At 37.1% G+C, this 20750-nt stretch overlaps 1 protein-coding gene across 10 annotated transcripts in view; it reads left to right on the forward strand.

The window, feature by feature from the left end:
- The window catches only part of PTPRM (protein tyrosine phosphatase receptor type M), a 481575-nt gene that overhangs the window by 157395 nt on the left and 303430 nt on the right, over positions 1-20750 (forward strand). For all 10 annotated transcript variants that reach the window (XM_027802895.2, XM_027802897.2, XM_027802902.2 and 7 more), the window contains exons 4-5: positions 4624-4702; positions 7673-7788. In XM_027802895.2, coding sequence (XP_027658696.1) covers positions 4624-4702; positions 7673-7788 — 195 coding nt within the window. The remainder of the gene's footprint in view (positions 1-4623; positions 4703-7672; positions 7789-20750) is intronic.

A 20750-nucleotide genomic window follows, 5' to 3' on the forward strand; every position in this document is an offset into this window, starting at 1 on the left:
GGTGCAAGGCAATGCCAATTTTCTGGAGAGAAACTGTTCCCAATGCCTTGTAAAATCTAGTCAAAGAAAGGCATTCTGTGCAGTAAAGCATGGCAGGCAAAGAATGCAGTAAGTGCTGGGGACAGTGTGTGATACATCACTGCCCACTTAGCGGCGGTGCAGGGGAGCAGGATTGCAGCCTGACATTAAGTAGCTTTCTTATTACACCTTTCTCTTTCTTGTTTCTGCAGAGCACTATTTTTAAGTCATGTGAAGCAGAGAGTGTTTATATTAGGTACAATCTACCCTTTGACTAAAAGCATTGTAATTTTGCAAAAACAAAGGCAGGAATTTACGGAGTAAGGTTCCGTGGCAACAAAACGTTTTTATTTCTATTGTTCTTTGGAACTGACAAGTTATCTTGAGTTGCACATTTTCAGCAGTAAGCATTTACGTTGGTGAGCAGACCCTATTTCTTTGTTCATACGTAGCAAGGGGAAGTGGCAGGAATGAAAAGCTAATTTTGCTCTTCACTGAAGCAGGGAGGATCAGGGACAGTGCAGTGCTAAGCTGCTTCCCTGGTTCCTGTTTGGCAGGCCTGAGAGGGGGAGAATGGTGTAAAACAGCTCTCAGGCCAATGTTCAGCAGTTTTTCCTGAGCAAATGAATTCAGTGTTTTAACTGGTTGTTTCCGGACTGATAAGGTGGGGGAATAATAGGCAAAAAATCCAAGGGCTGCCCAGTCTAATGTTGCTGGAGTGTTGTATCTGTTTTGACTGGGGTCTTTTATATTGCCTGCAGGTGTTGCGTCAGCCATGAGGAAAGGCAGAGTTTGGAAGTGGGAGTAGAAATGTCAACTTTTGCAAGACAATCAACTTTTCAATTGTGAAATAATGAAAAAACCTGAATGTGAAATAAGTTTCTAGGTTTCATTTCTAGTGAAATTACTAGCAAAACTGATCCAGATTTGTGAATAGTCTTGCCATCTCTAATACAAGCTTTTCAATTAATAAATGAGCTATCAGAAGTGTTTCTAGATCCATTTCTGTGCACCCTCACCCTCTTACAGTGCGCAGCATACTTACTAAGACTTTCAGAAAGGTGTCATGCGTAGGATCAAATTATTTCTCTTTAGTGTAAAAAGGGAAATTGCTTAGTTAAGCAGATATTTTAATCTGTAATCTTCATTTATTAATTTAAATAAATAAAAATACTGGATTTGGATACAGCAGTTGATAGTATTCCACAGCCTGTGGACAGAATGGAAATTATAGTACTTGGAATAGCTGTCATTTTCTTTTATACATGAAGTAAAAGGCACATCAGTGATATGTCTTTGACGATGGTATATCACTACTGGCTGTAGTGTCTCTTTTAATTTACTAAAAATCGCATATTTTGTGTCAGAAGAGACCAAAACTGATGATCATTAAACTTGATACCAGATTGGCTATTGCTTTTATTGGAAGCATGAGTATACGGACAATATTTCAATTTGAATTACTTTTCCTTGGAACATGCCCTCTATAGTGACAATAATTGTAATGTAATAGTATGTCCAGCTGGTAGTTTCTTGATACATTGCCTGGCTTATTTGTGGTAATGACATTTTTGGTATGTTGTCTGGAGATAAGGCAGGACATTTTAGATCACTCATTGAGCCTTTCTCTGTTGTCATAGGCAGGTCTGATGCAGTTATTTCAAGCTTGTAGTTTCTGCTTGTGAACAGAAGGAATGGGTTTTTGTTAGAATCTACAAGCTATTTTTGTCTGTGAGTGTATTGCAATAATGAAGTACTTAAAAACCTCTGGGAGACCCTGTAGCTAAGCTCCCATGTTACAAAGTATAGAAATTATTCTGAGATCGTCTGCTCAGGTATCGTGTATGTTTTGTTTTCTAGAGCTCAGGTACTTGGTTCTACTGGAAGTCAGGCAAACCTTTGGAAAAAGCACTTATATGCAACATTTTTTTTTTAATAGTTAATCCTCATTATCTGGAAGTAATATTTTTAGCAGGAAACTTCTGACTGGTTTGGCTGGCTGCTTCAGAGGTGTGCATGTGCCACTTCCTCCTGGGTTTTTCTGGAATTTAGCATATCTAAAAGTGAAGAACCTGAAAAAACCTCCTGTGCTCTGCAGTGGATAGGATCATGCATCAGCCACTTTTCAGATGGCTTTACGCAGATCTCCTTGTACTGAGTGTTCCAAAATAGGAGTTTATTGTTTGTTGATTTGGTTTTGTTCATTTTGGTTTATTTGGTTGTTGTTGTTTGTTTTTTTTTTTTAATCAGATACATTTAAATAAAAATGAGAAAGTTAACTGTGTTTTTTTTCTTCTTAACAGAGAAAACTCAAAGCCACTAGGTAATACAGGAGAGAAATCAATAACTGTCCCCAGCCCTCTGTGTTTTTACAGGCAGGTCTTTGCCTCCACAGTTAGATTCAGTTAACTCAGTGACTTTCTTAATGGCAGTGTATTTCCCAGGGAAAATTTTCCACCATTTCTGAGACCTGGCTGTCTGCTCCCTGTTCTTCACCACTGTGTTGTAATGTTCCTGCATTAACTGAAGGTTCCTGGGACTATGCCATGGTTCTCACGCCCAACAGTCTTTCAGATCATCTCAATTTTGAATAGGCTTGGTAGCTCTTAAAGAAATGGAGCAGTCTTCTTCTTCTTCCAAGGGCACTAGCATAACCTTTTTTTTTTTTTTTTATCAGACAGTGTAACACAAACTTAGGACATACAACAATATTAGTAACATTTGTTAATAGAGAGAAATGCTTGTTCTTTTTTCAAAGTTCAGTGAGTGAAAACTGGAGCTGCATTCTGGGTCTTGCACTGCTGTCCAAATTTAGGGTTACTTTGTGCACGCCACCTATCTGTATTACCATTTCAAGGCTGTTAAGATGAGGGTAAGAATGATCATGACTGGAAAAGCTCTTTCAGGTCTTTGAATGCAAATTATTCTTTAAGAACCGCTTTTTTCTTCTTTAAGAGCATTTGCTTCCCAACATAGTTCCTAAGACCAGTTCCTCCAGGAGATTTTTCTTCTTTGTAAGAAAGAGATGCTTTGAGCTTTTGAATGGTTTTGCTCTGGGTGCTCTACTGAATGCTGGGAGCCAAATCCATACCTTGTTCACTCTGTTGCTGTGGATCAGCAATGTCAGCTTGAAGTGTCCTCAGAGTTCCAGTGGGCATTTAGAAGGCCACAGGCTGGGGCTTGTGACTGAGCAATCCTTTCCTTGCAGAACTTGTTTCAGCAAAAATTTGTTTGGTAGCTTTCCTTATTGCCATCTTGTGTATTCTTGCTGCTGTCTTGTTCATCTAGGGGCAACATTGGCACTGTAGGTTGAAATTTTTGTGTAGACAGGAGGCAGAACTAGAAAGAAAAGTAGGTTTTTCTTTGTCAGCCATGTGGAGTTAAAGCCATATTTACAGCAATTTCACTCCAGTGAGATGGGGAAAGAGAAATGGACAGAGTTTAGGAAAATGATATCTGGGATATCAAGAACAGGATTGATGTCTACAGATAGAGCAATGGGAAAGATGGGAGAAGGCAGAGGCAAGAGGTAGTGAAGAATTTGCTCACCTCAAGTTTATTTAAAAATCCGAATCAGTGATCTGCCAGTGTTTATTCAGCACCAGGAAACTGTGATGTAATATTGCAGGGCTGTATGTTATCTTTGTGACATGTTTGCATTCTGTATAATTCTCTTTCTGCTGAAATAGTCACAGTAAAGGATATGTCATGTAGTGTCCTTCTGCATCTGTTCCAAAGTCAAGTACGGCATATGTGTGAAAAAGAGTTCCTAAACTTTGTGTTCCTCAGTGTACTCCCTGATACTTGTTACAAGAGGCAATTAGAATTTTTCCAAGCAAAAGGGAAGTATTAAAAAAAAAAAATCACAACCTGGATTTGAGGATGAACTTCATGAGCATTGGTTTGGAAATGTACCTGCTAACATTACTGGCATATTTTCTTCTGTTCCACTTGAATATTCTTGGGTTGTTCAAAGCTAAGGCTGCCAAGGTTTGGAGAGGTTTACTTTTTAAGTGTACTTAATTCTGATTACAAGAATGGTCCATTTATTTTGTGACCTATTTATAGCCATTAAACAAACTGGCAAATGGATCTGTTTTACTTAATTCACTACATTTGGTGGAAGAGTAAGAGCATGGAAAACACATTCATGAAAATAGGTATGTTTGTGCCTGATACCACACAAATCTCTGTATACTGCAGAACTGTAATTTTTTGAATGAAAGTAAGAGTTTACTCTGCACAGCGAAGTATTGAAAATAAAATATGAAACTTAATACTTAAGGCTATTATTAGGTAACTACTTTGGCAGACCAAATATTGGGGGGATTTGGTTATTACTCATTGTGAGCTATGTATGATCATACTTGCAAATCTCCAAAATAGTATGAACATGAAAAAATGTGATTTGTATTCTGGTTAATTTTAATGATATGAACAACGCTTTTTGAGTGTTTAGTGTTGTTTTGATTTTTGTTTGATTTTATTTTGTTTTCAAGGTGTTCTCAACATGTGGAAAGAGTTGATGTATTTTTCCATAACATAATATTTTTATACTCCCTGTGTTACAAAGCAGATAACTGAAATTCTCTTCTTGCTTCTCAGGTTGTTTTTGAAGTGGTTACTTCAGGTCACCCAGGATATGTGGCTATTGATGAAGTGAAAGTTTTAGGACATCCATGTAGTAAGTACCTATCTGCTGTTTTAAAGCTAGGCCCCTGAAATGGATGTGCCACTATGCTTCAATAAATGTGATGCAAAAAATAAGGAAAATGTCAGAAAACAATATCACTGCTATAAATATAAGCTGAGTATGTACAAAGCATTGCTAGTATTTGAGCGCTGCACCTTATTGGTATACTTTACACTTTAAAGGCATCTCTTACATACACCTTGTGGACAGCACTTGGCATGAGCCCCAGACCCCCTAACTGGGTCGTCTAACAACTCCTTCAAGAAAGAAAGTCTTCAAGATTTGTTGACCAGTTTTCTGTCTGCATAAAAATTCAGCACAGCCACAAGCTGAGACATTAGTGAGAGCAGATAAACACCACAAGAACTGAGTATATATGGTTATTTTTCCAGGGCTTAGAAGGAAGAGAACTCATCTGGGTGAGAGGGCTGAAACTTTCCTAGGTTACTTAGGGTACTTCCCAAGATTCATGGCTCAGTTTCTGCACGGTTTTACTTTCTTATGTTTCAGATATGTTTCCTTATCCCCTTGCTAAGTATATGTAATACTTAAACTATCCTAAGTTCATTTAAAACTGATGTCAAAACAAAACCTTGTAAGTTAAAGCTTGTAATGTAATTGAACAGAGTACTTAAGTAAACGATTGTTTCACATATTTGCTATTTGTTAAATAAGGTGTGTTAAGATCATACATGGAATTGTAGGTTGTAATCTTATTGACCAAATGACTGAATGGGGAAAAAAGACACCAACTTCTGTGTAACTGTTCACCTTCCTCTTATACCATGTTGTCCCTGTATGCATTCTTTGTGGCTTGTAAGAAAGAGCTGCAATTTAAAATAACAAGCGGTTTATCAGTACCAGAGCACCTCATAAAAATGGTTTTAGCGTTAGCAGCAACAAGACACAGACATTTCTTCAAATACAGACAGTTATGCAGAATCAGCAGCTGGTATTTCTGAATCACTTAGTTCTAATAAACACAGCAGGCTCTCATGTTGTTAAGACAGTATTTGTGCTTCTGCATTTTGAATTTGTATCTTTGGTTCAGGTAGGATAAGTCTAAAGCAGCATTTTATCAGCTTAATAATTTTTCTTATACAGATTTTGAGAGGTTTGATCTGTGCATTTCTACTAATCAATTCTCAAAACCTGCAAGTAGCTCTTGTTAATATGGAGACTGAGTTATGCCCCATAGCACGCAGAGTTCTAACGTGACAGTGTTGAAATGCAAAAGCTTTAATGAAAAGTTCTTTGATGAAGTAATTAAAATGTTAGAAATTAAGACATCAAACCAGTTATATTGTCTACAAGAAAATTGAAAAAGTGTGAAAATTGGAATAGAATTACTGTGTGTCTAAAACTTTGCAAGACTCATAATTCTATCCTTTCCATATATTGCCAGAAAAAATACTTCTGAATTAACTCTTTAAAGAAATGGGGAAAATATTTGCTAGGCAGTTTTCTGGGTAGCACAGACAAAGACCAAACAAAAGGCAAGTTGTAAGCACATAGAACTGAGAGGGATGGATTGTGGTGAGTGGGTGGCTAGTTGGTTGGGGGTTTTCTTGTGTGTGTGTGTGTGTGTGAGTGTGTTTATTTCTAAAACCTCATGCCCCTCTCTACTTAGGCCATACCTGGTAATTCAGAAAGGCTAGTTTTCTAGAGTTTAAGAAGACTCAAGTAGGGTAAAAGCAGATGTAAAAAAAAAAATGACTGATAAATAGGGAACTTAGTGAAGAATTTTACTGGATAATCAGATATTAATAGTTTGATAGGGAAGGTGAAGGATGACTTTGGCCTAAATTCTGTCTTTTCTAACTGGCAAGTGTTTAAGAAAAAAAAAACAACAAAACAAACCCAAACAGTTTGTCTGATAAATTTGCCATAAGGACAATTATCAGGAAAATATTTCCTTCCATATTTAGGTATTGATTTGAGCTTTTTTATTCCATCTTCTCCTTATACTGCCTTGCACTGGATATTAAGCAACTTTCTCTAGCTGGTTAGTTATATATTCCTTAAAACTGTAATTTCTGCCAGTGATAGGGTCTTGAAAGAAACTGTCAGCAACACTTTAAAGGGTTGTGATGGTCTGCTAGAAAATGTATATTTAGTCTGCCAGTTTATTGCTAGTACTAACATTTCGGTGTCTGAAAGCAATGTCCAGAGCCTGGCTTATCTGCTAGTATGGACAGTGCAAAAAGTACCCTTGCCTGCAGTAGGATTTGAATGGTGGGGGAATACTGCCTTTTCAAGGATAAGTTTCTGTATCAATTCCTATGTTTTTGTGTCATGTGGTTGACGCTTTTTGTAGTAAAACAAAAATACACGTACTATTTTTCCTCCTTCAGTGGACATAGTTCAAGCTTGGATATTTGTTTAATTTGTTAGGTTATTTGTAGCTGTATTGCTTTAATTTTTACTGGGGTTGTTTTCTATTCTGAAATGAAAAAAGTATTGGTATGGCAAATGCATTGTGTTTTGCTTTTTTCTGCAGTGTTGTTGAAAATAATCGTATTTAATACAGTTGTAGTTAGTGAGAAGTGTTACATTAGTTATTTTAACTGTTTGGTGTGCTACGTTTCTATAAGCATCCCCTCTATAGAAACTGAACCTGTTAAAAAGAAAAACCTGTTTCCCTGACAACATCACTCAACTTCTTACTGTTTTGTCTAGTTGGTAGTGTAAGTATCTAGTATGTTTTCGTTCAAAACATAATTAGTTTCCAATATGATCTTGATTAATAGAGTGTTACTGAAAGAGGGATGCTGAGCTAAGGTAATTGACACAGCAGGAACAATTAAATAACACCCTTCTTTTCTGCTCTTTCCCAGGTACAGAAGTAAACCAACCTAAAAGCTAATGTGTAGTCAGTGATAGGAACCTTTTGAAGCAGGGCTATTTCATAATCAGTACTTCCATGTTGCATAACTGCAATACTTTATCTTCTTCCAACAGCAAAAACTCCCCACTTCTTGCGTCTTCAGAGTGTGGAAGTCAATGCAGGGCAATTTGCTACTTTTCAATGCACTGCCAATGGTGGAACAGACTCAGGTGACAGACTCTGGTTACAGGTAATTTCTTTCTTTTAATGCACTGAGATCTAGGGGGAGGGGAGTTCATCACTCTGAAATGGATGTAAAACATGAAAAATGATAGGGCTGTTCTTTTCATCAGTATTAGATTTTATAGCGCCTTTGAACTGTTGCATAGTAGGTGTTCTGTTATAGAAAATGATACTGGAAGATTTTCCTTGCATGTTTCAATGGGATGCCTTATTAAAAATAAACGTACTGTTTCTGTTACGTGTGGCGATCATGAGTAAAGGCTAAACCCCCAAGGAAGAGTATGTGACTTTCTCATAATGTCTATGCTGGCTAATTGCAACATTACGCATAATTATTTTCTTGGCTTACCTCTATCTCTGTTTAGTATTTTCAGTTAAAATTGCATTCTTACTTTTAAAGTCTGAAGAAGACCAGTATAACCGTAAAATCTGACCATCTGTATTACTGAGCCAAAGAATCTTACCTGTATTCATTGAGTCCATAATTTTTTACTTATTCAGTAATGTAGCTTCTAGATAGGTGTCAGATCTTGATTTGAAGACTGTCTCCAACTCATTGTCTTTCTGTAAAGATAGTCTCCCCTATCCATATGTGTAACCTTGTATCAAAAACATGCATCTTACTTGTTCTCTTTTAGTAATGGGGAAGCAAGTTGAATCATTCCAGAGTTGTCTGTTCTTTACAGCAATCTTTACAGCAAACAATAGTCTGTATTTGGACGTAGCATTAGGGATGTACCAACCTCCAGATCTCTATGCTTTCCATACTTGAAAAACAACATGCTAGACCTGGGGCATTGTATGTGAGAAGGAAATAAGGATGCCTGAAACGATGCCTAAGGAGATCAGTCAGATGAAATTGCAGTATGTGGAGGAGGGATAGGAGAAATTGAGGCAATAGTAACAGGTGGGACTTAGAGATTAAATTCTCTGTTTTTGTTGTTTAAACAATTTCAGGCTTTTACTATAGTTTTCCTTTCACGTTACACTTGTTGCAAAACTTCATCAAGCATTTCTGACATGATTCATTGAAGTGTGACAGGTTAAACAGCTAAATAGTTATAAGAAAACTAGCATGCAAATAAATAAGTAAACCCACCTGAAAAGCAAAGACTCATATTTATCTGTACATCAGTGGTGAACTGTTACGTCCATCCAGAAGGAGCCTGATGAAATACAGTAAAAGGCAATGGAACTCTCCTTTGTTTTTATATGAGTTTGCATGGATATTTTCAACCTCTGTGCTGATACAAAGCTGATATTTCCCTAATGCATCAGTTTTCTAAAGCCAGTATTACAGTGTTTAATTGGTAGAATAGACTCCTGTCTTTCCTAAGCCACTAAGATTTTTTGAAAGAATTATTTTTCCAGGCATGGAAAGAGTTTAGTACATATGGGAAAATAAGAGGCTGCTATTTCGTCAAGGATAAGTTTTCTAGAACCTTTGAACATTTGCATAATGCTCTTTTGTAAAATTGAAGGTAGAATTCAACGTAGGGAAATCCTGATTCCATAGAGATTTCAGGACAGTATAATTTCAGCTTTAACTTTCTCGCGCAGAATTTAGGGGACACATAAATTCTTTGCAAGGCTGGAATGTAATTTCTTCATGTAGGAAATTAAATATCTTTCTAGATTTTATGTAACATAAAATGTGTCTTAACAGCAGTAGAAATTTCAGAATATCTTTGCTGACCTTATTTAAGTGATTCCTTGTTTATACATGATTATGAGATTTACTTTTTTTTTCTCTATATGAAGGATAGGAAAGTAGTGACAGATTGACTTTTTGAGGAATTTTATCGTCCTTCAGGGCCACTGTTTATTTATCTGCCCATACAACTACAGGTCCCTCTGGTAATCAGTCTAAGGTTGTGCAAATTCCAGGCCTGCCTTTGTGTAAGAACATTTAAAAAGTTGACAGGATCTCCTAGATAGCTTGGACTTTTTTTTGTACTTGTTTGCCAGTTTCCACAGATGTCTGCTGCAGCTTACAGTAAGACTGATCAGACAGTTCCATGTGTGGGATGCTGCAAATCAAGGCTGACACACAGTTCCCAACAGCATTAGCTGTATCGTAGTGTACTAAGTCACTACTGGGTAACAGATTCCCAGACCTTGCAGTTCTCTGTCAGTCTTCTGAGACCGTCTGGTTTCATGGTGTGATACTGAGGAATTTTGTAAATGACTGTTTGTAACATCTCATGACACCGCCAGAGGACCGTGAGTACAATGCAGCTATCTGTAATAGCTGTCAAAAAACATTGTATCTTTTACCTCATATAACTAGTTAAATGGGTGTTAAAGATCCTTTCATTCCTGGTAACAGTAGAACCAATATTCAACTACAAAACATCTTAATAAAAGACATTCTTAGGTACAATAAAGCTAGATTAAAATGCGCACCATTCTCTGGAGGCATTTATGCTAGCAGTCAGGTAATAGGGATGCAGGGTTTATTGGTAGTACAAACAGGTCATGCAATCTCTCTGATATGCCTAGTTAGTTAACCAGTAATATTAAGCCCTTTCTACCATCCTTTTGATGGTTTGTTTCCTTGAATTTATAAAACCTTAAGGGAAATCATAGTAAATAAATAAATACAGTAGCATGATTTTTATCAGGCGCTTCTCAGCATTTCTGCCATATAAGTCATATCAGAAGACCTAATCTATTTGGATTTGTCAGTCCCAAAATATTGTGAGATAATTTGCTCCAAAATGTTTTCCAATAGCTGTCTTTTTTTTTTTTTTCCAGATTCATATTGTTAGTCTGAATTCTAGGTAAATTGCCAGGGTGAAATCACAAAACCACTGAATTCAATGACACTTCTGACTGTTTTGAGTAGTGGCAGAATTTTACTCCTGTACTTCCATCTTTTTTATATAGTATCTCTCAGCTTGTATGCAGCAGAAGACTTCAGGTTTAGTAGTATGTATTTTTCTGGCAAAGAGGTATTTTAATTTTACAGTCTGTTAGACTGTGAGGGGTGTATGTTCCTTAAAACAAATGAATTATTTTAACTTGCTTGGTTATTTTAGTCTCCTTGTCTTTGCTGAGTTGTTTTTTGAAACAGCATATATGTTCTTAGTTTAATAATGGCCAGGCCTTGAAGCAGTCCTAAGTGAAATCTATAGATCGCATTTTACTTCCCTCCCTTCCCTGCTACCCCCCTCCCCTTCCTTTTCAAGCCTGTCCCTCTTACTCCCTATGGAATATGAAGTCTATTAATTTATGTAATATTATGGAAGTTTTTGCAGTTGAAAGGGTGATGGGGGAGCTGCAGTTCATAGGTTAGCTGCCCAAATTAGACCACTGAGCCGTGAAATTTATTTCATCATGCTATGATCAGTATTAATCCTTTTGGGAAAGGGAAGACAGAAATCTGTTTTACCTATTCCGTAGTGCAGTGCTTTGCAAGAAAAACATTTTTCCTGATCGTGCTAGGCAGCCGTGCACCCTAGTGCATGACCTATGATTGCAAGTTTGTCAGGTAATTTGACAACAAATTGTGGGTATTTTCAGTGATATCGTTTCAACTTAAAGTCAAAGGAAGGGACTCAAGAACAAAACACAGCATCACAGAAGTCTGGTTTTGTTGTTTTAACTTGCGTCCAATTAATAAGTTCATTGGCTAGATTGTATGTTTATGAATTCATGTCCCCATTAGCTTATGTTCTAAACATAAACATACCTTAAAAAGAAATTTGATTACACTACTGAAAGAATGCTTATAATTAACAGATGTAACCCATCTGCTTGCATTTTCTTTATCACATCTGTGGACAGCACAGATTATTGTCAGTATGGGATGACTCTTTCTATTCCATTGAATGACTAAGCAAAAATGCCATTCCTGTGCCATTTCCTGTGCTCCCACTGTAAGGGCTGTAGCAATTGCTGTAATATTTTTTTTTTTTTAATTAAACAAATTCCTCTTTGAAACTACAAGCTCTGGAAGTTGACACCAACCATAGGATAATGCACTAGGCACTAAAGAAGCTGGGAATCCCAAGTAATGGAAATACACTTCAGAGAAAAAAAAATAATGTAGGTGGGAGCTGTAGTTAGAATTTGGGAAGAAATTAACATGTGGAGCACAGAACAGTTAATGGTCAAGTGAAAGCAGCTGAGACAATGTCTTCTGAAAAGCTTATGCTAATATTAGTATTTAATAAATTGGCACAAGAAACATGAATCTTTATTATAGGAGAAAGAGGGTAGAATTCATTTTTGGAAGTAACATTCTTTTGATGCAGCCTAGAACATTGAAAAAGCATATGATTTTCTTTCCACCAAAATCTTTGAGCCAGGAATCTAAATTGTATCTTGCAAATTAGAATGAACTTTAGGAAATAAAGATTTACTTAAAACCAGGTAAATTTCTTCCACTGCAAGCGGGCCCAAATTATATACATATGTAGATTTTCTTCTCTGCAAATATATGAAATTTGAACTGTCATATATTGAATATTTACACATACATAATATTATAATTGATAGTAACTAAAATTAAAATCACTATCAAGTGAAAACCACTTAAATATTAAAATAAATGTTTCCAAGGCAATACTTGGGGAAAAATGTGCCTCTGCAGCCTTAAAAGTTTGAACCTTTTGAACCTACCTTTTTTAAAGTACATACTAACATCCTGGGGTTTTTTTTTTTGCTGCAGATTCCCCATCTCATTCAGTATAGTGGACATACTAAGTTGGTTAATAGCTCCTTAATATGTGGGTTTCTTCATACAAGTGTATTTAGGGCTTCACTTTGCTTACTAAATACTATAGAAATCAATTCTGAAAACAGGTTTGCTAATTTTCTAATGGATTTTTTCTACTAACCTTAATGCTTCACAATATTAACTTGTTTCTATAGGGTGAATAGATATGAGCTTCATTTTATAGTTGAGGAACACGGAAACAGAAACAAAAGCAAAATGATTCCCTTACTTTTGGAAACAGCCTCTGAGGCATCTGGACCTGATTCTCTGTGTGTAAGACACTGAGCATTTTCCATGCTTAGCATCCTCTGATGTTAATTGCAATAGCAAGTGGTCAGTACTTCAGGAAACTGACCTCAAAGACCAAAATTTGACATCTAGAATATCAGTGTACTGTTAGAACAGTCCTGGGAAAGTTTAAGTGACATGACATAAGGTCTCTGTGACAGAGGCAAGTCTGTTAAATCATGGAATCACACACATGCTGCAATTGTCGGGTTTCTTCATTAGCTTCACTGGCCTGGCTCCACCTCTTCATTTTCCTACCCTCATTTGCTGCTGCTTCTATTTTGCAGCTGGTTCATTCAGTTCCCTCTGTGTGATATTTTGCTAGTTACTTGTTCTAGAATGGTTTAGAGCATGGCTTCTGGGAAATTACTGTTCGGATGATACCCAGGCATCATGAAATTCCATTTTAATATCAAACCCAATCTTTCAATATTAATTTTTGTTGATTTGTTGTAGCATCACTAAATGTGGCAATTAATTTTTTTCAGATACTTGTACATTGACTCAGTGTGGGTAGCCCTCCTTGAGAGAGGTTCCTCAAACAATGGAAAGCTACAGTTGAGGGGTCATCACTTCTGTGAAGTGATGTATTTTTCCTAGCCTCATTCTAAATTGTGGTTGAAATTCAGATAGTTATTTTAAAATGTAATTCTCAGACACATAACTTTTATTGCAGAAATATAGTCCTAAGAGTAAAAATTTGTTGAAGGTAAGCAAGTAACAACAGGATCTCAGGATACGTCTGACAGCTGTAGTAAGCAGCATAATCAGACTTACCAGTAGCAGGAGACTAATGGGTATTCTCCGATAGAATGGGAGAGGGTGAAATCTTTCATACCTATGTTTTATGCATGCAGAATGCAAGCTACTTCATTTGCAGCCAAGAAACTTAGAACAGTATCACTCTAATGGCCAGCATTTTCTACCCTACTTAAGCCATTTATTACCTGTTAATAAGGGATTTGGCTTTTCTTCTTGTCTTTCCTGAAAGCTGTCTTTCACCTCATTCAACGTGTCTTTTGTTTTGTATCTTCAGTATTCTTTTGCTGAAGTTATGAAGAGTATAAGAGATTTTGTTCTTCTGCATACAAAACTGCAAAACCTGTATGCATTATTTATTATTTATTCAAAGGAAGAGATACAATCCTGTGAGAGAGGGAGTTCTGGAAAGCAAATTGTTTTCCTTAGGTATACACACAGACACACAATATATTTATAGGATATACAAAATTGTGTATGTGTGCTTGTTTATGTATATCACATGAAGTATCCCAGAAGGTCAACTGAAGTCTTAGAGTTTCATAAGCATTTTTTGTTAAACTGTCTGAGCCTTTCACATAATTACCATTTTCATAGCTAAGTCTGGAAGCACTTGAGGAAAAAATGTTTCAGCCGGTTTTGAGTACTAAGATAATGAAGCAGTATTTCACTGGTTAAAATTAAATGATATACATATGTAACAACTTAGTAACAGAAACAGATGGAACTATGAATGTAAACTGTACAATGAGATAGGCCTAAAGAAGGTGTTCCTTTGAATATTATAAGAACAATAGTTTGGGTTTGATCAGTAGGTGCTTTTGTCTACTAACTACAGGAGATCTTTCTTCCTTCTGCTCATGAATAGCTGCCTTCCAAGACTGATAAAACCACCTTGTGCATAGCAAATTGTCTTGAGTCCATTGACTTAAGAAGAGCTTTAATGACATCAATCAACTAAGTATTTTGCCAAGACTACACACATCCTGATGAGTGTGCATCCTGATGTGTTTTTTTTTAGATAACCTGTGATGATTTTACTGTTACAAGGGTAATTAGTGCCCTGTAGGGTGGGGTACTATCTATTACTGAATAGATGAAAGGTAAACTTGTTTTAAAATGCTGCCAAACATTTAATATTATTTCCAGGTTTTGGTATGTTAGTTTCTTTGCATCCCCCTCTCCATTCCAGTGTATATTTAGTGCCTTTCTTGCAGTCAATATTGTATATTTTCTATTAATTGTCATTAATCAGTCTTAGTTGCTTTTTGTTAATTGCATACTAGTCTTTCTACATGACAGAAAAAAATTCTATGAACAGCAGAACATAGGAGGCTTGTGGTGTGTGTCATGTTTGTGTTACCCAGTGTCTAAGAAGCTGTGATCTTTGATGAAAACCTTTCCTTCATTATCTGCCTTAAATATGAAATGTCTAATGCCTATAATATACTTTGGCTTGTGTTTGGGGCAGTCTTGCAGAACTGTGCTGTTTATTTTTATAAACTTTGTAAGAACTGAAATACTTCAAATGTGCCTGGATTTTTTTGGAGGCTTTAGGTTCTTTGAGGAGAAATGTAAAAGTAACACTTAGGCTGAAAAAGAAAGAAAGAACAAAACAAAGCAGAACCAAACCCATGTTTATATTTGGCTAATAGAAAAACTTGTGCAGATTAGCAATTATGTATAGCATTCATTATGTATAGTGGTATACTTTACATTGGATAATAATGCAATGCAGAGACAAATCACTAGCAGTGTACCCTATGAATCAATACTGTGGCAAGTACTTTTTAGCGTATTTATTACTGACCTGGATGATGATAGAGTGCACCCTCTTCAAGTTCACAGGTGCTACAGAGTTGGGATGAGTGGTTGATGCACCAGAGGGTTGAGCTGCCATTCAGAGGGACATTGACAGGCTGGGCAGAGAGGAACCTCATGAAAATCATTAAAGGGAATTTCAGAGTCCTGCCCCAGGGAAGGAATAATCCCATGTACCACTGCACACTGGGGCCTGACAGGATTGAAAGTAGCTTTGTGAAGAACCTGATGATTGTGATGGACAACTTGACCATGAGTTAGTCATGTGCCCTTGTAGCAGTGAAGACTAACAGCCTCCTGGGCAGCATTAGGAGTATTGCCAGCAGACCAAGGGAGGTGATACTTCCCCTCTGCTCAGTACCGGGGAAACACATCTGGAGTGCTGGGTCTGGTTCTGGGATCCCCAGTGCAAGAAAGATACAGACGCTCTGGAAGAAGGTTAGGGGTCTGGAGGATCTGACATAGAAGGATGCAGCTGGGAGTGTTAATCTGAAGAAGGGAAGGACTGGGGAGATCTTGAAAGAAGTAGAGATCACAAGAGCCAGATTCTTCTCAGTGTTACCTAGTGCCAGTTAGAGACAGTGGGCACAAGTTGAAATACAGGAAATTCCACTTAAACATAAAAAAAAAAAAAAAAAAAAAAAAGATTACTGTGTTCAAACTCTGGAACAGGTTCATTGGAGAAACTAGGGAGTCTCCATCCTTGGAGATATTAAAGATGCATCTGGATGCAGTGATGAGCAATTTGCTGTAGTTGATCCTGCTTTAAGCAGGGGGCTGGGACTACATGATCACCCCAAATCCCTTCCAACCACAGTTATTTTGTGATTCTGTGATAATATTTTAAAATCACTATTCTTGTCTATAGCATTTAGCAACTTCACTGATAAGGAAATACTGAATTGGAGTTTCTCAGGTGAGGTGAGAGTGAGATGTACACGGTTTTTCAGCAGTTGATTAGATTCCTCTTTTCCCATTTTAACCTCTTGGTTTGTCTTTTCTGTTAATTTCTATTTCTGTCAGTTTACACTTCTTATTTCTTACTTTACTTCTGTTGATCATAAAGGAAGAGAAAGGAAACTCTTAGCAATTAGAGCACATACAGGAAACCCAGTAAAGCAGTTGGGGTGGGGCTTTGGCTGTCAATGAACACTGACCTATTAAGCCTCTGATCACACTCTAGTTCCAGCAATTTCTGTGAAAGAAGTAGAATATTGCTAGGAGAGTGTTAGAAATACAAAATCATCTGTTAACGCAGAAGCTGCAGTCTAGTACTGTGTGTAAAATGCCAGGAGTATAGGAAGTGGCAAAAAGAAGCTCCTTTTTATATGGTTTATAAGTGTGAAGTAAAGAAAATGCAAAGAATAGGGAATGTGAAGCATCTGTGGAAGAATGTATTGTTATCTCTATATCCATGTTTCTTGCATAATTTTTACAGCACGATTTTGTGTGTACAATATTATATTAGCTAGTTGGGTTTGCATTTGTTAATTCTGCCTAAGGTTTAGTTTGTACAGACTTTGTCACAATAAATTTTTAGGAGTCAAACTTCAATTTTTCTGCTTTTCTGCATTTTTAGAACTTTAATAAAATGTGATAGAAGGATTTAATTTAATTTACATATTCTCTTTCCCTAAAGAGAGGCATTAAGAAAAAAATGTAACAAATCTCAGCTTTCTAAACACCAATTCAAACTTAAAAAAAATTAAAATATGTTTATATGTATTAGAGATCCCATGCCAAATTCCTGGAATAATCTATGTTTATTTTATTTGCTCTGATCTGGCTGTGAGCAAATGTGCGTACAAGAAGCTTTGTACCTTAAGATGGTGTGTGTTTAGGTTGCATAAAAAGTCAAATAAATTTTTTAATATGTATACCTAAAGGTCCAAACCAGTTCCTCCTACAAAAGAGTTGTTAGGTTAGATGCTCATCCTTTGAGGAAGATGAATGCATTGCTTATGTGAAAAGCTTTGTTGTGAACAGTTACAGCTCTTCCCTGTGGGCCTAGGGCTGAAGGCTTCATCACACTTAAGAGTAATCCTTTTCTGTCTGTTGGGATGCAGTCTCCTATCAGGATAACACCAGCCAGTTGGTTTTGTTTTTGTTTTTGTTTTTGTTTTTTACCTAGGCTTACTGGTTTTACTCATATATGTATATAGATTTGATAAATCTTTCTCTGATGCTAAGATTTCTCTTACCAAATCTTCAATTATTAGTGGTAGCAGAGACTAGGAGAAATTAATTGTGGACTGTTAATGATAAATCCTAGTGAACATTTGCAAGAAACAGAAAGACATCTTGAAATCAATGTATCTGTAAGGTGTTTTGGCTCCAGTGATGTTTTGGAGCTGAACAGTAGAAAACATCCAGTCTAGTGTTCTTATTAGTAACCTATGTGCAGCTGAATAATCAAAATGTGCTTGGAGTGTGGTAGGATGTACAGTAAAGGTGACTTTGCTCCTTGGACATCATCTTTTCCTTTATAGGTTAACATCAGTGAGGCCAAGTGGTGTACTCTTATCACTGGCATGACCCTCGGAGTGCTGAGATTGATTTAGGGACTAAATTCTCAAAATCAGGGAACTGACATACTCTCAGAAGTGTTGGAAATGGGTTGCAAACCTGCCATCCTCCTGTTTTTGCACCCAAGCACAATGAAATCTTTCCTCCACAGCAGTGTGCTGCTCAGGCTGGTTCTTGCAAGGGAAGCACAACTGGGGTTCACAAAGATACTATGACCAATGAAATGCACAGCTGAAAAAACTAAAATGCTTGATGGTACGATAGCTACTTTGAATCTGTGTTCTAGCTTTACACTACGTGTATGAGATGGTGGCACTGTAATAGTAGAGGTAAAAATGGGCTTTATGTTCTCCCGCTCAGAAACACTGCAGAAGCCTGGCCAGCAAAGGTAATTTACAGGGTAAGCCTACCAATCCACTTGGACTGTCCTGCCCAGCACAAGAACCAGGTGTCAGTAACCATGAAGGAACATCAGTGTGATTTGCTATTAATACTAAAAAATGCAGGTAAGGGGAAATGGAAGAATAAACTTGACTTCTAGCCTCATGAACTGGCTCCACCATTCCTAAGTGATGTGGAAGTTTATGAAGTTAGCCAAAATAGTAGATTTCTGGTGAAAATACCTGACAGAAGCAGCTGTGAAGGTTTACATTATGACATTAGTCAAAACCTTTAAATCAGAAACTGTTCATATCAATGAGCACCACAGACCACATTGGTAGTGACACCAAAAAACAAGTAAAAACTTCAGGGGATGTGGGCAAATTTGATGATTTTATTTCAAGAAAACTAAACAACCCTTGACACGATAGAAAAAAAAAAAAAAGTATTGCGGCTAGTGAGGAGAGAGGTGCTTATCTCTGTAGTGGTGCCAGCCATCCATCAGGTTGCAAGGAGTGATAGTGGGTGGTGGTCTCCAAAGACCTTTCAGCATCTGTCTAGCAGAGGTAGATGCTGCACTGCCGAAAGTGTGCTTGTGGCACTGAAATGCACATTTTGTTTTCAGCTAGTATACCAGCTGTTCCTGCTTATGAAGGGAATGTGGAGTCTGGAAAATTTCAATATAGGTATTAAAATTTTTGTCTTGAAAAAAGTGTTTTTCATCACAAAAATATAACTCTTCATCCTCTCCCTCTTTGTTAATCTCCTGTGACCAAAAGAGATTTTGGGGAAAAAGTGAATCTTAAAAAATCACAAACTATAGAAGTTTTGCCTTTAGAGGTACACTGCAAACTCTGTGACATCCACTAGGACCTTGGTTATGGACAACACTGCAAAACCTTAAGACAGCTGGAGACAACTTGGCAAAGTTTGTTTGCCAGTAACATGAAAAATCAGTAGATTTCGACCCTACTCATTCACTGAAGATGCTCTGTTGCATCTTATGTCTATGAAGTGTGTCTAAAGTGCCAGTTAAGAGAGCGACTATTATTTTATTTAACAAGGATGATATGAAACTTGGACTCTGGATAAAAAGTTTCTGGTAACAAGTAGCTGTTCTTTCTTCTTCCTTTCTTCCTTGTTTTAGAACTCTCTGAAGTGTTCAGAAACCCAGAGATTAATAAATTGACTACATACATTGATTTGCAGAAAATTTGTTTACGTGCAGACATTTATGGACATGCGCAAGTTAGTGGGGTTGCACGTAAATCTATCCCTCTCCTCCATCGCTATTCAGCCTCATATATATTCTTACCTGATGAAGTGACCTGTAAGAAAAATTGTCCTGGAATTACTTTTATCAGTCTAACCTTTCTGATATTCTTGTCTGAGTTTGAAAATGAAGTGACCCAAGCAGTGTTCTCTTTTCAGGAAACTCAGTGTGATATGTTAATCTTCCAGTTTTTCTGGAGTGTTAAATAATGTAGTACAAGGTGATTAGCAAACCTGAGATAATGGAACAGTTGAACTATGCCACTGGGGGGGCTGGTTAAATTCAGCTTGCTTTTCAAAAGCATGTTAGGTATTTCTTTTTCTGGACCCTGAAGATTGTCTTGATATGAAACACAGTTCAGCAGCAGTAGAATCACTTGGGAACATGTACGAGTTAGGCAATTGATAAAGTAAATTCAGTACTCTTTCTGTGCTATTCTCTTGGACCTTTGGGAGAAAGAAAGTGACCTTTACAATTAATACTGTAGTTAAAACATACAAACTTACTGCTGGGCGGTATCGTGTTCAAATTGGAGTTAAATCAAGACTTCTTTTTTAAGACCCAGGGCTGTTGAAGCTGTTTTGAGGCAAGGAGGACCAAAGTAAAGATTAAATTAAATTAAACCCAAAGGGAAGATGATAGAAAGGAAAGAGAGCATAGGGGAAGGTATGTGTTGGGGGTGGGAGCTGTTAAACTATGTGACTGACTCAGTAATGAAGACTGAAACACCTCCAGCTAAACCCCCCTCTACAGTAGCTTCCCTGTTACATGAACCAAGGTGTAACTACCTTACTTATTACTTATTATTACTGTTCTGGTTGTAATTTATTCAGAAATTGCACTGTCACAGTTGAGAGGTTTATTATGGCTTTCTTTAATCATAGGCATGTGTCTCTTCTTGCCATTCATTCCTCTGATATGGAAGAATTTTCAGGAGGCTGCTGCCTTGCCCTTAGCAGGGCATTGTTTCTCATTGCCAGATATGTACGTGCCTCTTTCTTGGCTACTGCTTCCTTGCCTGCTTTGTAGGACTCGGTATGCTTTGGTTTTCCTGCTGTTCTGGTTGTTTAAAACTTTGGAGCGGACTTCAGGTCCTCAGAACTTGCATGTTGGGACTTGCTTCATCCCATGCTATTATTCTTCCAAACGAGATAACAATTTTCCAGAGAAGAGAATGTGGAACATGAGCACACTGTTT

The sequence above is a fragment of the Falco cherrug genome, chromosome 3 (genome assembly GCF_023634085.1).
Source record: "Falco cherrug isolate bFalChe1 chromosome 3, bFalChe1.pri, whole genome shotgun sequence".
In the NCBI taxonomy this organism is placed as follows: Eukaryota; Metazoa; Chordata; class Aves; order Falconiformes; family Falconidae; genus Falco; species Falco cherrug.